The sequence below is a fragment of the Coregonus lavaretus genome (assembly GCF_964263955.1).
Source record: "Coregonus lavaretus genome assembly, chromosome: 9".
Taxonomy (NCBI): Eukaryota; Metazoa; Chordata; class Actinopteri; order Salmoniformes; family Salmonidae; genus Coregonus; species Coregonus lavaretus.
Window position 1 is genome coordinate 59,250,324 of NC_139996.1, and position 17,236 is coordinate 59,267,559.

Consider the following 17,236-nt stretch of genomic DNA (forward strand, 5'->3'; position numbering starts at 1 on the left):
TTGGTTCAATTACGCACCTTACAATTACACATCTTTACAGTGGTGGCTCTGGCATTGTAAGAATGATGTAATGGATAATAGTCATATTAAGCAATATTTTGTTTACATTTTTGGAGGATGGGCTCTTGTTCTATTTTGGTTCAGTTTTAATAATGCTACAACCCTCATGGAAATTTAGTCAGTGTTGTTTATCATTTGGTTTTACCTTGTTCACATTTGGTTAATTTACTGCAATTAAACTTGATTGGTAGGACTTGAAACCTATGAATGAAAAACACCCATGAATTGAATCCCCTATTGATTTAAGTAGTCTGTATACTGCATTTCAGCTTAAAGATGCAAATATGTAGACAATTAAGAAAACCTGACTGTATTAAATTCATGTAATTGACGTAGAACCGAAATCATACATTTCTCTCTTAATTCTCTCCGCTCTTCCTTCCCATCCCTCTCTCTCTCTCTGCTGCTGTGCCTTCAGCTACCAGAGCAGTGGGACCCCCACGGTAGTCCCCAGACCAGCCTGTCAGCCCCAGTGCTTCCCCCAGGCACACCCTTCCCTACCCAGCCACAGCACAGCCCCTCGGTCCTTGACGCTACAGAGGGCTTCGACCTCAACAAGCCCGACCCATACGACCTCTATGAGAAGTCCAGGGCCATCTACGAGAGTAGGCGTGAGTATTGTTTCATGGTGTAAGACAGTGGCGATTTTAGCATGTAAATCTTGGTGGGGCAAACTCACATTTATTTTTCTAGATGCATGCCAGCAAAGCCACTCTTCCTGGTTCTGCAATGTAGTATTTTCCTTGACTGAGAACATATGACAAAATAATATCAGTTTCGTCCAGTAGTGGCAGAAATTAGCTCTACAACAACCAAAAACCAACAAGCTTCATAACATTATGGAGTATTATTTAGTTATAGTCTAAGGACCCGGGCTGGGTTTCTACTAAGCTAACATATGGAATTGTTTTAATATGGTCATACCAAGGATCATTTAGCAATTGGATTTTGAATATTGGACCCCTGTAGGTATAAAAAAAGATAACACTTTTGTAATCACTAGCTTGGATGGTACTCAAATCAAACAGGTCTCTGTATATACATACTTAGGGGTATGGTTAGATGATAGGCTTTCTTTAAAAAAACATGTTACTGAATTGGGAAAAAAGCTCAAATTCAACATAGGGTTCCTTTACAGAAACAGGGCTTGTCTGTCCTCCGTAAATAGAAAACAAATTGTGCAGGCTACTTTTATGTCCGTTTTAGATTATGGTGATATTATCTACAGTGGGGAAAAAAGTATTAAGTCAGCCACCAATTGTGCAAGTTCTCCCACTTAAAAAGTTGAGAGAGGCCTGTAATTTTCATCATAGGTACACGTCAACTATGACAGACAAAATTAGAAAAAAAATCCAGAAAATCACATTGTAGGATTTCTAATGAATTTATTTGCAAATTATGGTGGAAAATAAGTATTTGGTCAATAACAAAAGTTTCTCAATACTTTGTTATATACCCTTTGTTGGCAATGACACAGGTCAAACGTTTTCTGTAAGTCTTCACAAGGTTTTCACACACTGTTGCTGGTATTTTGGCCCATTCCTCCATGCAGATCTCCTCTAGAGCAGTGATGTTTTGGGGCTGTCGCTAGGCAACACGGACTTTCAACTCCCTCCAAAGATTTTCTATGGGGTTGAGATCTGGAGACTGGCTAGGCCACTCCAGGACCTTGAAATGCTTCTTACGAAGCCACTCCTTCGTTGCCCGGGCGGTGTGTTTGGGAACATTGTCATGCTGAAAGACCCAGCCACGTTTCATCTTCAATGCCCTTGCTGATGGAAGGAGGTTTTCACTCAATCTCACGATACATGGCCCCATTGATTCTTTCCTTTACACGGATCAGTCGTCCTGGTCCCTTTTCAGAAAAACAGCCCCAAAGCATGATGTTTCCACCCCCATGCTTCACAGTAGGTATGGTGTTCTTTGGATGCAACTCAGCATTATTTGTCCTCCAAACACGACGAGTTGAGTTTTTACCAAAAAGTTCTATTTTGGTTTAATCTGACCATATGACATTCTCCCAATCCTCTTCTGGATCATCCAAATGCACTCTAGCAAACTTCAGACGGGCCTGGACATGTACTGGCTTAAGCAGGGGGACACGTCTGGCACTGCAGGATTTGAGTCCCTGGCGGTGTAGTTTGTTACTGATGGTAGGCTTTGTTACTTTGGTCCCAGCTCTCTGCAGGTCATTCACTAGGTCCCCCCGTGTGGTTCTGGGATTTTTGCTCACCGTTCTTGTGATCATTTTGACCCCACGGGGTGAGATCTTGCGTGGAGCCCCAGATCGAGGGAGATTATCAGTGGTCTTGTATGTCTTCCATTTCCTAATAATTGCTCCCACAGTTGATTTCTTCAAACCAAGCTGCTTACCTATTGCAGATTCAGTCTTCCCAGCCTGGTGCAGGTCTACAATTTTGTTTCTGGTGTCCTTTGACAGCTCTTTGGTCTTGGCCATAGTGGAGTTTGGAGTGTGACTGTTTGAGGTTGTGGACAGGTGTCTTTTATACTGATAACAAGTTCAAACAGGTGCCGTTAATACAGGTAACGAGTGGAGGACAGAGGAGCCTCTTAAAGAAAAAGTTACAGGTCTTTGAGAGACAGAAATCTTGCTTGTTTGTAGGTGACCAAATACTTATTTTCCACCATAATTTGCAAATAAATTCATAAAAAATCCTACAATGTGATTTTCTGGAGAAAAAAAATCTCAATTTGTCTGTCATAGTTGACGTGTACCTATGATGACAATTACAGGCCTCTCTCATCTTTTTAAGTGGGAGAACTTGCACAATTGGTGGCTGACTAAATACTTTTTTCCCCCACTGTATATGCATGCATCGGCAAACACATTAAAACCACTGGATGCTATTTACCATTGTGCACTCAGGTTCATCACGGGTGATAGTTACAAAACTCATCACTGTTTCCTATATCAACATGTGGGTTGGGCCTCTCTATCTGTGAGGCGAGAGCAACATGCTCTCTTGTTTATTTATAAAGCACTTCTTTTAAAACTACCTCCATATATATCATCATTAATTTCCAGTAGATATACTAATTTTAAAACCAGATCACAGATGTGGATTACATTAGAGACTTCTGTGGTCTCCACAGAGTTAGGTAGGACTGCGTTCAGTTCCTTTGCACCTTATTTATGGAACAAACTGCAGATCCAACTTAAGTTAGACACTCTGGTGTCCCTTGCCCATTTTAAAATGTTTTATGGAGGATCAATATGATGTTGTCTGTGATTGTTTCTGTTGAATTGTGTTTTTGTTTTGTATGTTTGAAATGTTCTTGTCTGTATGTCTAAAACTGTACATGTCAACATGTTTACACAGGGCACAGCCGTAGAAGAGATCCAGGTCTCAGTCTGTTTTTCCATGTTAAAATAAAGATTTAAAAAATATATATATATATATAATTTATTTTTTGATGAAACTTTGAATTTGGCCTTAATGCTATTAGCCCATAATAACAGGATTGAATAACAGATACATGTTCATACATTTAAAACAGATAATCATATTTTTGACAACTATAAGAAAGCTCAGAAGAAGAAAATATTACCTGCATACCTTTGACATGGAAATGCACTATTCACTTCCCATTCATTTTTCGGCCCGATATCGGGTTACCTTCAGAAAAATCCAGTGATGCTTGTGAGGGTTGTAGAACAAAACGAGAACAACATTGAGTCTCATCTCATCCCATCTCACCCAAACCTTTTGGATGCTACAGACGTTTTCGTGAAAATACACATTATCGGGGTGTCCCCTGATCTGACAAACACCGCTGTAGATGCAGAAGGCCGACATCGGTGGATGTGGTGGATTGAGACGCAGCCCATGAAAAACAAACAGATATTTAAACAGATGGATTTTGATGGGGATATTTGTATTATGCTAATTAGATTGATGTGTGGGCGAGTCAATCGATTATATTAACAACACTGCGAATTCTGAATATGCAATCAGTATAATTTGTACAGATTATTCTTTTTTTGTTATTCAGCCAAGATTAAGGATATTGACTCTTAATCCTGATACATTACAAATCAGTGCTGCATTCTGTCCTCTCTTGGCCACGGTAGTCTGCGTTCGTGCAATCTATCTCTGTATTAAAATTATTTTTTGGTCTATTTCTGCCTCATCTCTCACCTGTCTCTCTGTCTGTCTCCACCCCCTTTTTCCCTCCATATATCTTTCTCCCTCTCCATCCCTGTCCGCTCCCTCTCTTTCTGCCCCTCCCCCCTCCCTCTTCTCCCCCCCCTCTGTCTTTCCCACTGTCTCACTCTCCTTCCTCCGCCTCTCTCTCTCTCTCTCTCTCTCTCTCTCTCTCTCTCTCTCTCTCTCTCTCTCTCTCTCTCTCTCTCTCTCTCTCTCTCTCTCTCTCTCTCTCTCTCTCTCTCCATTCCTTTCCCCCTCTCTCCCTCTCCCCCTCTCTCCCTGCTCCTCACTCTGTCTCTCTCTCCTCCTCTCTCCCCTCTCTCTTTCTGTCCCCTCGTCAGGTCCAGAGTACCAGGAGGTGGAGGTGCACCTGTTGAGGGAGAAGACTGGGTTTGGCTTCCGCATCCTGGGGGGAGACGATGCCGTGCAGGCTGTGAGTCCGGACGCACGTGACAAGGCTCGTATGGGATGGGCTGGACAACACACACACCATATCATGCATACCTAACACACCAAAATATGCCTAACACCATAATACAAACGAACCTAACGACATGTAATAAACACCTCACACAAGCACGTCTATCTTCATTTAACACACCTGCTGCCTGCCGCTGCCTACACATATAATGCCCACCTAAAATCATAAAATACACACCAATCTCCATAATACCCACCTACACTATAATACACACTTAACGTCATTTTACACTCATCTAATCAAATTAAACCGGACGACTTTAATCACGCTCTCTGTAGCGGACGTGAGTAAGACCTTTAAACAGGTGATCATCTTTTAATGTTAATTCACAAGGCCGCAGGGCCAGACGTATTACCAGGACGCGAACTCAGAGCATACGCTGGCAAGTGTCTTCACTGATATTTTCAACCTCTCCCTGACCCAGTCTGTAATACCTACATGTTTCAAGCAGACCACCATAGTCCCTGTGCCCAATAATTCCAAGGTAACCTTTCTAAATGACTATCGCCTCGTAGCACTCACATCTGTAGGAATTAAATGCTTTGAAGGGCTGGCCATGGCTCACATCGACACCCTGGACCCACTCCATTTCGCATACTGCCCCAACAGATCCCCAGATGATGCAATCTCTAGTGCATTCCACACTGCCCTTTCCCACCTAGACAAGAGGAACACATATGTGAGAATGCTGTTTATTGACTACAACTCAGCGTTCAACACCATAGTGCCCTCCAAGCTCATCCCTAAGCTACTGACCCTTGGCCTCTGCAACTGGATTCTGGTGGATTTCCTGACGGGCCACCCCCAGGTGGTGAGGGTTGGCAACAACACATTCGCCACGCTGACCCTCAACACGGGAGCCCCTAAGGGGTGCGTGCTTAGTCCCCTCCTGTACTCCCTGGTCACCCACGACTGCGTGGCCGCACACGACCCCAATACCATTATTACGTTTGCCGATGAAATGACGGTGGTAGGCCTGATCACCGACAATGAGACAGTCTATAGGGAGAAGCAAGACAAAGGAGCTGATCGTGGACTACATGAAACGGAGGACCATTCACATCGATGGGGCTGTAGTGGAGTGGGTCGAGAGCTTCAAGTTCCTCGGTGTCGACATCACTTACGATCTATCATGATCCACACACACCAGCACAGTCATGAAGCGGGCACGACAACGCCTCTTCCCCCTCAGGAGGCTGAAAAGATTTGGCATGGGCCCTCAGATCCTCAAAAAGTTCTACAGCTACACCATTGAGATCATCTTGACTGGCTGCATCACTGCTTGGCATGGCAGCTGCTTGGCATCTGACCGCAAGGCGCTGCAGAGGGTAGTGCGTACAGCCATGTACATCACTGGGTCCGAGTTCCCTGCCATCCAGGACCTCTGTATAAGGCGTTGTTAGAGGAAGGCCTTAAAAATTGTCAAAGACTCCAGCCACCTAAGTTATAGACTGTTCTCTCTGCTACCACAAAGCAAGCTGTACCGATGCACGAAGTCTGTAACCAAAATAACTCTGAACAGCTTCTACCCCCAAGCCATAAGACTGCTAAATAGTTAGTTAAATAGCTACCTGGACTATAACCAAATAGCTACCTGGACTATCTGAATTTACCCTTTTTGCACTAACTTTTTTGACTCATCACATACGCTGCTGCTATTTATTATCAGTAACTTTATTCCTAGTTATATGTACATATCTACCTCAATTACCTCATACCCCTGCACATCGACTCGATACTGGTACACCGTGTATACAGCCAAGTTATACTCATTGTGTATTTATTATTAGATGTTTTACTTTCCTTTCATTTCTCTATTTTATTTCTGTCTGCATTGTAGGGAAGGGCCCGTAAGTAAGCGTTTTACTGTTAGTCTAGACCTGTTGTTTATGAAGCATGTGACAATTACAATTTGATTCGATTTAAAGGTCCATTATGTCATTTTTTGTACAACCCAACATATTTCCGATAGAAATGCGAGTTATAGATCTTTCATTCTCATTGAAAGCAACTCTGACAAGCGGTAGATCCGTTCTATGTGCGATATTTGTATGTTTTTTTTGCTATGAAAACCTATCCCTAACCCTAACCCTTTTGCTACAATGTGGCCCACTGAATATGACCCATAGAAACCAACTATGTTTATTTCTTCCCACCCAGGACACCTACACTGATTATACAAAAAATTAGGAACACCTTCCTAATATTGAGTCTACAAGGTGTCGAAATCGTTCCACAGGGATGCTGGCCCATGTTGACTCCAATGGTTCCCACGGTTGTGTCCAGTTGGCTGGATGTCCTTTGGGTGGTGGACCATTCTTGATTCACACAGGAAACTGTTGAGCGTGAAAAACCCAGCAGCGTTGCAGTTCTTGACACAAACCGGTGCGCCTGGCACCTACTACCATACCCCGTTCACGGGCACTTAAATATTTTGTCTTGCCCATTCACCCGCTGAGTGGCACACATACACAATCCATGTCTCAATTGTCTCAAGGCTTTAACATCCATCTTTAACCTGTCCTGTCCCCTTCATCTACACTGATTGAAGTGGATTTTACAAGTGACATAAGTAAGAGATCATAGCTTTCACCTGGATTCACCTGCTCAGTTTATGTCATGGAAAGAGCAGGTGTTCTTAATGTATTGTATACTCAGTGTATATATATATGCTGCTAATATAGATTGTCGTTGAACAGATTGTGATCGGGGCGATCATAGAGAACACTCCTGCAGAACGCGACGGAAGACTTCGACCCGGGGACGAGCTCATGTCCGTGGATAAGATGGTGGTTGCTGGGAAACCACACAGATACGTGATCGACCTGATGCATGCTGCCGCTCGTAATGGCCAGGTCAGCCTGACGGTCCGGAGGAGAGTCCACTTCCCCCGTGAGTAATGTACGCTACAGAGTAGACACGGATCACTGCTATACTGTTTTGAACACTACTATATATACTATACACACCTTACACACCTTAAACAGTATACAACGGCCAGGTCAGCCTGATGGTCCGAAAGATAATCTATTTCCCTGGTGAGTAGTGTACACTACAGAGGGAGGGGCAAAAAATATCACATTTAAAAACCACACACTCTCTCTCTCTTTTTCTCCCCCTATGCTGCCTTATGTAGGTGAGGTGTTAGGGATGAACGGCCGTAGCCCTGGCTCCGTGTCCACGCAGCACAGCTCCCCACACAGCGACGCCGCCTCAGCTTCCTGTCCTGTCACCCCCGACAACGTCCCGCCGCCATCCGCCACCTCCCCCATGGAGGGCGCCATCCCCCTGCAGACCAGTGATGTCGTCATCCACCGCAAGGAGAACGAAGGCTTCGGCTTCGTCATCATCAGCTCGCTGAACCGACCGGAGAATGCCGCCGTCATCAGTGAGTCATACATTCTCTCTCACGCACCATAGAAATATAATTACTTGAGTAAAACTACTAAAGTGATTATATGTCTCACGCTGAGGGTTGTTCTAGAATAGAACAAGGCGGATGCTCCAATTCCAAGTAATAGTCCATAATGTAGGAGACCATTTTGAAATTTCTGTTAATTGATACTTAGACAACACCTCTCCAAGAGGGTATATAAACCCTTCACCATGATGTTAGAACACTTGCAGTATCTCAGAAAATATTACAATAAATACAGCTACCCCTCCCCTTGGCCGGTCCTAAACCTTCAATGTGTGCAGATCTGTGAGTTGGAAGATTTAGCAGTACAGTCGTGGTCAAAAGTTTTGAGATGACACAAGTATTGGTCTTCACAAAGTTCGCTGCTTCAGTGTTATGAGATATTTTTGTCAGATGTTACTATGGTATACTGAAGTATAATTACAAGCATTCCATAAGTGTGAAAGGCTTTTATTGACAATTACATTAAGTTTATGCAAAGAGTCAATATTTGCAGTGTTGACCCTTCTTTTTCAAGACCTCTGCAATCCGCCCTGGCATGCTGTCAATTAACTTCTGGGCCACATCCTGACTGATGGCAGCCCATTCTTGCATAGTCAATGCTTGGAGTTTGTCCGAATTTGTGGGTTTTTGTTTGTCCACCCGCCTCTTGAGGATTGACCACAAGTTCTCAATGTGATTAAGGTCTGGGGCGTTTCCTGGCCATGGACCCAAAATGTCGATGTTTTGTTCCCCGAGCCACTTAGTTATCACTATTGCCTTATGGCAAGGTGCTCCATCATGCTGGAAAAGGCATTGGTCGTCACCAAACTGATCTTGGATGGTTGGGAGAAGTTGCTCTTGGAGAATGTGTTGGTATCATTCTTTATTCATGGCTGTGTTCTTAGGCAAAATTGTGAGTGAGCCCACTCCCTTGGCTGAGAAGCAACCCCACACATGAATGGTCTCAGGATGCTTTACTGTTGGCATGACACAGGACTGATGGTAGCGCTCACCTTGTCTTCTCCGGACATGGTGTTTTCCGGATGCCCCAAACAATCGGAAAGGGGATTCATCAGAGAAAATGACTTTACCCCAGTCCTCAGCAGTCCAATCCCTGTACCTTTTGTAGAATATCAGTCTGTCCCTGATGTTTTTCCTGGAGTGAAGTGGCTTCTTTGCTGCCCTTCTTGACACCAGGCCATCCTCCCAAAGTCTTCGCCTCACTGTGCGTGCAGATGCACTCACACCTGCCTGCTGCCATTCCTGAGCAAGCTCTGCACTGGTGGTGCCCCGATCCCACAGCTGAATCAACTTTAGGAGACGGTCCTGGCGCTTGCTGGATTTCTTGGGCGCCCTGACGCCTTCTTCACAACAATTGAACCTCTCTCCTTGAAGTTCTTGATGTTCTTACTAGCAGCAATATCCTTGCCTGTGAAGCCCTTTTTGTGCAAAGCAATTACTACGGCACGTGTTTCCTTGCAGGTAACCATGGTTAACCTTTTAAAGCTTCCAGTCTGTTATTCTAACTCAATCAGCATGACAGAGTGATCACCAGCCTTGTCCTCGTCAACACTCTCACCCGTGTTAACGAGATTATCACTGACATGATGGCAGCTGGTCCTTTTGTGGCAGGGCTGGAATGCAGTGGAAATGTTTTTGGGGGATTAAGTTCATTTTCATGGCAAAGAGGGACTTTGCAATTAATTGCAATTCAGCTGATCACTCTTCATGACATTCTGGAGTATATGCAAATTGCATCATCAAAACTGAGGCAGCAGACTTTGTGAAAATTAGTTTTTGTGTCATTCTCAAAACTTTTGACCACGACTGTACACCGTGGTAAATACACTGAGTATACCAAACATTAGGAACACTCTTAGGACCATTCTTGATACACACAGGAAAATGTTGAGTATGAAAAACCCAGAAGCGTTGCAGTTCTTGACACAAACCGGTGCGCCTGGCACCTGCTACCATACCCCGTTCACAGGCACTTCAATCTTTTGTCTTGCCCATTCACCCTCTGAGTGGCACACATACACAATCCATGTCTCAATAGTCTCAAGGCTTTAAAATCCATCTTTCTCCTGTCTCCTCCCTTTCATCTACACTGATTGAAGTGAATTTAGCAAGTGACATAAATAAGGGATAATAGCTTTCACCTGGTCAGTCTATGTCATGTAAAGAGCAGGTGTTCTTAATGTTTTGTATACTCAGTGTATATACCTATCCAGGCCCTTCAGATATACTAACATTGAGGGGGAGGGATAGGGAGAGATTTTGTACCAACAGACATTCAAAGGTTTCTTCTGTAATATGGTTTGTTGAGTCACACACAAGACAACGTTTAGATCCCAGTGGGATCTTCGTCAGTTTCCCAGTGGGATCAAACATTGTCTTGTGTGTGCTTCTCAATAAACCACAAAGTTGAGAACAAAACTAATATTTTTCTTATTCTGTCCAGCACTTGACAGCCACCACATTCTTCCTTTTTCTAACATTTCAACCATTGCTTCTACCACCCTTCTTACCACCCTTCTAGCTGTGCCCCATAAGATTGGGCGTATCATCGAGAGCAGCCCGGCAGACCGCTGCGGCCGCCTGAAGGTGGGCGACCGGATCCTGGCTGTCAATGGGCAGTCCATCATCAGCATGCCCCACGCTGACATCGTCAAGCTCATCAAAGACGCCGGTCTCACCGTCACCCTGCACATCATACCGGAGGAAAGTGAGTCAGAGTGAGAGAGAGAGAGAGTGAGAGTGAGAGTGAGAGTGAGAGTGAGAGTGAGAGTGAGAGTGAGAGTGAGAGTGAGAGTGAGAGTAAGAGAGAGAGAGAGAGAGAGAGAGAGAGAGAGAGAGAGAGAGAGAGAGAGAGAGAGAGAGAGTTTGAGTTTGAGTTTGAGTTTGAAATAATCTTTATTGGGTCTGGGAGCCCACCACACAAATACTCATACAAAACCGTATTTACACATCAATTAAAAACACAACTCCAATTCCTCCTCCACAGTAACTGAACACAACAGCCTCTGAATACCCCATATACTCATAAACAGATCAATATTGTTGACAAGTTTATAATAGGCAAACTCAACCCTTAGTCTTGCTGCCAACATTCCCTCCAGCATTCCCACCACATCCACAGACCCCTGTCCCCGAATACTGTTCTTTCGGGTCTTCCATATGGCTAATTTTGCTGCCCCTAACACAAAATTAAGCAACACAACTACACCTTTCTGACTAAACCTGTACTTTGGCCCAAATATATACAGTTGGGAAGAGAAAACCTCTCCCAGAGCTGAGAACCAATTAGTGATCAGGTCAATCATCCCGACCAACCTGGGACACTGTAAAAACAGATGTGCCAGAGTTTCAGACTGAGCACAGAATGGACACCCCTCCCCAACAGTAGGATCCAGGTGTACCAGATACATGTTGGTGGCTATGGCTCAATGTATTATCCTCCATTGGAGGTCAGCTGTCCTCTTATCAATAGGCAGTTTGTATAATGATCGCCAACAGCCTTTTGGGGAGGCACCTGGACCAAGCACACCCACCCACCTCGTCGATTTTACCCCTTCCAGGGAAGAGGCATGGGACACCTTTACACATATTCTGTACATGGCCTTCTTTCCCAACTCCTTGAACTCCCCCAGCTCCGGGGTATCGAAGGAAAGCAGCATCCCCACGTCCTCCTCGAATGCCCCCGCCGCAGCACTAACAATCAGTGCAGGGAACACATAATCCAGACCCTCCTTCCACCGATCAGAATTGGAAGTGTCAGTCACATACTGCAGATGAAGTACTGGCAAGGAATCACAGACCTCAGCGACGACCTTCCTCAGTAGGCGAGACGATCGGATCCCCGCTCTTTCTCCCAGCTCCTCCAATGACCTATTCCTGTTCCACATCAGATGACCCAGCTTAGTACACCCCACGCCTAACAGGCATGAACGTAGGCTAGCTGAACCCAGAACACGGGACTGGATGGCAGTGTTGTGAAAAAGAGGCTCTTCAAAAAGCCACATCCCTGGTGGCGTGCAGGCCTTACGGGACTTGACCAGAACTCTCCAAGCCTGCATAACAGACTCATAAAATGGAGTCAGGCCAGGCAACTCACCCCCCTCCAGCTTTAAGAGGAAAAGGTGCTTGTCTAAGCCCAAACAGCCCGCTCTCCTCATCAATACGTAGGCTGTGTCAACCCAGCTAGAACCGTCACTGTACAACAGTCTCTGGGCTGCTTGAAGCCGGAAAGCCATGATCCTGGAAGAAATGTCCACCAGGCCTTGCCCACCCTCGTGTATTGGCAGGTACAGGGCTGAAGCTTTAATCCAATGTTGTCCAGACCAGAAGAAGTTGACAAGGGTCCTCTGAAGCTCTTGTATCAGACCCTTTGGTGGCTGTAAAATCATTAGTCTGTGCCACAGGGTAGAGGCAGCTAGGTTATTAGCTACCAGTACCCTTCCCCTATAAGACAGCTGGGGCAGCACCCATTTCCATCTTGACAGTCTGGCACACACTTTCTCCACTACACCCTCCCAGTTCTTTTTCTGAAAGACATCGGAGCCTAGAAAACCCCCCAAAGTCTTCATCCCATCTCTGCCCCACTGAAGCCCCCCTGGTAACCGTGGAGCGGACCCCATCTGAAGCTGGCCTGCCCACAGCGCTTCACTCTTTCCCCAATTGACTCTAGCTGAGGAGGCCCCCTCATACACCTTTAAAGCGTCTGAGAGAACCTTAACATCCTCACCCCCTGTAATAAAAACTGTCACATCATCTGCATACGCAGACAGTGCTATCGTGGGACCCTTCATTACACCTGGCACAGAGAAACCAGTAAGCTTCGCTCTTAAAAAACAAAGCATTGGTTCAATCGCCAGACTATATAACTGCCCTGAAATTGGGCATCCCTGCCTGATGCCCCTTTGGACAGGTATGGGACAACTCAAACCACCCCCCACCTTCATCATACACGAGGCCCCAGTATACAGTAAATTCATCCAAGACAAAAAAACATCCCCAAACCCAAAGGCTTTCATTGTTTTAAACAAGTACTGGTGGTCCACACGATCAAAAGCCTTCTCCTGATCCAAAGAAAGTAAACCCACATTTACATCAGACGGTTTACAAATGTCCAAAACATCTCTTATTAGAAACAAGTTGTCAACAATAGAGCGATCAGGTACACAGTAGCACTGGTCCTTGTGGACCAACAATCCCAGATACTCTTTCAACCTGTTTGAGAAACAATTTTATATTCTGCACACAGCAAAGCAACAGGTCTCCAATTTTTTACGAGAGCCAAATCCCCCTTTTTTGGCAACAGTGAAAGTACCGCACGTTGACAAGATACAGGAAGAGAGCCCTCATGAAAAGATTCACACACCACTTCATAAAAATCCTCCCCAATAGACCCCCAAAAGTGCTTATAAAACTCAGATGGTAAACCATCAATGCCAGGGGCTCGGCCTGTTGAGAGCTGCATAACTGCTGTGGACAGCTCTTGCAGTGTAATGTCAGAGTCCAATGCGACTCTTTGCTCAGGTCCCAATTGAGGAAGACCGTGTAACAACTGTTCAGTACACAGAGAGTCACAATCCTCCGCCTTATAGAGGGCAGAATAGAAATCCACGGCATGTTGACGCATTTCACTGTCATCCGTGGTCACCTTCCCATCAGGGAGACGAAGGCAGACCATCTGTTTACGTTGCAATGTCGACTGTCCTAGGTTTTTAAAAAAAGCACTAGGAGCATCCATATCCTTGAGGGAAGCGAAACGAGACCTAATCAAGGCACCCTTCACTCTTTCATGCAGAAACGACCTCAATTCATGTTTCTTGTCCTGTAAGTTCATGACTAGTCCGGGGTCATTCTGAGTGAGCAACTTCAATTCAATAGATTTAATGTTCTGTTCAAGGGCCCTGATAGTCTCTTTAACTTCAATTCGAGACAGAGCAGTATACTGTTGACAAAATAATCGTATTTGGGCCTTCCCAACCTCCCACCATTGTCTCAAGGACTCAAAATTCCCTTTTGTAACCCTCCATTTTTCCCAAAACAACAAAAACCTTTCACAAAACATGACATCATGTAACAATTTAACATTAAAATACCAATAAGATGATGACCTTCATGGACAGGACAAGTGAATATCAACAGTGACAATATGGTGATCAGAGAAACCCACAGGAGTAATGTCACACCTTCCAACCCTACTACAGTATTGCTCAGATACATACAACCTGTCTAACCTTGCTGCACTGACATGACCTTCATTACCTTTTAGCCATGTGTACTGCCTAACTTTTGCATTCCTTACTCTCCACACATCAGAAAGCTCAAACTCAGTTAATAGACCAGACAGACAAATTGCTGACCGCAGGTGAGGTTCTTCAGCGGTGCGATCAACAGTAAAATCCACTGTACAGTTCCAGTCCCCCCGTAAAACCATACACCCCTCTTGGTCACACTGTGTTAAGGTTTCCTTTATTTTATCAAAACCAACAATACGCTCTGTACCCTCATTAGGAGCATAAACATTCAAAAAAAAAAAAAGAAACCCCATAACATCCACCTTGACCAATAAAACCCGACCCTTGACAATCTCTGTTGTAGATACCACAGTCACCCCTAAGCCTGAAGAAAACAAGATTGCAACCCCAGCACTGAAATTAGTACCATGACTGAGTATATGCTGCCCCTCCCACCACATACCCCAGTCAGCCTCATTTTCCTCATCACTATGTGTCTCCTGTAGGAAAACTACATTAAGCCTTTTCTGTTTTATTACTTCTAATACCCAAGCCCTCTTATTCCTGTCCCTTCCTCCATTAATATTGAGAGAACCTACCCTTAGTACCTCCATATAGAAAAGAAAAAGGAAAAGCAGAAGATACCACAGAGAAACCAGACAAAGAGAATAGAACACCCTATGAGGCATAATCATCATCATTATTTAAATGTTCTCTTAACCTGACCACGTTTCCCACCACCTTTTGCTGCTGCAACAGCAGTAACACATTTCCTCAAGCGAAACCGCTTCTTCTCACTCAACTGGTCTAACCCCACCGTCTTCTGTAATATCACAGCTGACATCACAAACTTATCAACATCAAAATAATCTGCCAATTTGACGGATTTCCCAAAAGTCTGATCCAGAAACCCATTTACCTCCTCTAGATCGTAAATTGAGTCCTCACCAGCTGATATCGTATCAAGAGAGATATCCATATCCTTCTCCTGATCCTCCTCAACTGAGGCCACAGACCACTGACTTCCCTCTACCACATCCCTTTCAACACTCCCCACTTGCACCCCATCACTCGTACCAGGCATCTCCTCCACTACCTGGGAGACTAGCCCCACCTGAACCCCATTACTCATAGTGGGCATCTCCTCCACTACCTGGGAGACTAGCCCCACCTGAACCCCATTACTCGTAGTGGGCATCTCCTCCACTACCTGGGAGACTAGCCCCACCTGAACCCCATTACTCGTAGTGGGCATCTCCTCCACTACCTGGGAGACTAGCCCCCCCTGTACCCCAGCACTCATAGTGGGCATCTCCTCCACTACCTGGGAGACTAGCCCCCCCCTGTACCCCAGCACTCATAGTGGGCATCTCCTCCACTACCTGGGAGATGAGCTCCACATGAACCCTCTCCTGTAACCCATTACTTGTAGTGGGCATCTCCTCCACTACCTGGGAGATTAGCTCCACATGTACCCCCTCCTGTACCACAGCACTCGTACTGGGCACCTCCTCACCAGTCTGAGGAAATGGCCCTTCAGATCCATCCTTACCTTCTACAACAATTTTTTTCTGCTGCATATCATTTCCCTCTGGTACAAGTTGCACCTCTGTGCCCTCAACACGGACAACTTGTTCCTCAGCAACAGATGCGTGTGGCTGCTCTACCACTGTCAGCCCACCTCTTCCTACATCAGTGGGCCCAGGCGTTACGAGGACCACCTGCGCCCCTCCCTCTGCCTTCTCCCTTTTCGGGCAAGCATTTCGCTTATGACCAACATCCCCACACTCAAAACACCGTTGACTACCCGTACTAGCATAAGCCATATACAGTCTATTGTCGTACTTGACTTTAAACGATAACTCCAAAGTCTGCTCTGGTGAGTCCAAAAACATAAACACCTGTCGCCGAAACGACATTACCTGTTTCAACGCCGGGTGTTTGCAACCCAATGGGACAACCTTAATTGAACTTGCAAACTTCCCAAAGCGCAATAACTCGCGCTCCAATAGCTCATTTGGAATGAACGGCGGTACATTTGAAATCGTTACCCTTGTTGACGGAGAAAAAAGCGGCGTAACTTGAATAAACATTCCTTTAACCCTCCCGTTGTCCTAGGGTCAAAATGACCCGCCACTGTGTTGAACCAACTTTATTAAATTTTTATATTTTGGGGATCATTTGTGAGAAGGAGGCAGTGAGACTTTACAGAAAGTATCACTGCCTCCTTCTCACAAATGATCCAAAAAATATAAAAATTAAATAAAGTTGGTTCAACACAGTGGCGGGTCATTTTGACACTAGGACAACGGGAGGGTTAAGAAGTATGCCATGCTCAACCATACGATCAACAAGGCGCTCTTCTTTAAGAAATACCACCACCGCTTTATTCATCCGTGACGCATAAGCAACATTCTCATACCCTACCTTCTCTCCTACGGCGACCAGAACCTCTTCCACCGTGACAGTAGCTTCAGTAACACACCTAAAGCCGTGCCGAAGTGACAGGGACGGCGTCCCGATTCGGGCCGCCATCCCCACCAAAATCAGGGTAATTTCGACACGAAAAACAATATACTTAATTCTACCACAACAAAAAAATAGAAATAATAACCTTAATCATGCCTAGAAGAAAAAAGGATATCACCAAGAAAAGGAAAACCCAGGATATCTAACTCTACACAACACTCGCACTTAGCACTCACTCAAACAATTCCCAGCACACACCAAACACTCCCAGCATGCAGAGAGAGAGAGAGAGAGAGAGAGAGAGAGAGAGAGAGAGAGAGAGAGAGAGAGAGAGAGAGAGAGAGAGAGAGAGAGAGAGAGAGAGAGAGAGAGAGAGAGAGAGAGAGAGAGAGAGAGAGAGAGAGAGAGA

At 45.1% G+C, this 17,236-nt stretch overlaps 1 protein-coding gene across 1 annotated transcript in view; it reads left to right on the forward strand.

The window, feature by feature from the left end:
* Window positions 1-17,236, forward strand: part of LOC311134708 (membrane-associated guanylate kinase, WW and PDZ domain-containing protein 2-like) — a gene marked incomplete at its 5' end in the record, with an annotated part of 519,195 nt that overhangs the window by 486,211 nt on the left and 15,748 nt on the right. Inside the window, 5 exons of the mRNA XM_084168477.1 lie at window positions 479-671; window positions 4,571-4,662; window positions 7,410-7,602; window positions 7,847-8,098; window positions 10,653-10,838. Of these exons, the coding sequence (XP_084024603.1) occupies window positions 479-671; window positions 4,571-4,662; window positions 7,410-7,602; window positions 7,847-8,098; window positions 10,653-10,838 (916 nt within the window). The remainder of the gene's footprint in view (window positions 1-478; window positions 672-4,570; window positions 4,663-7,409; window positions 7,603-7,846; window positions 8,099-10,652; window positions 10,839-17,236) is intronic.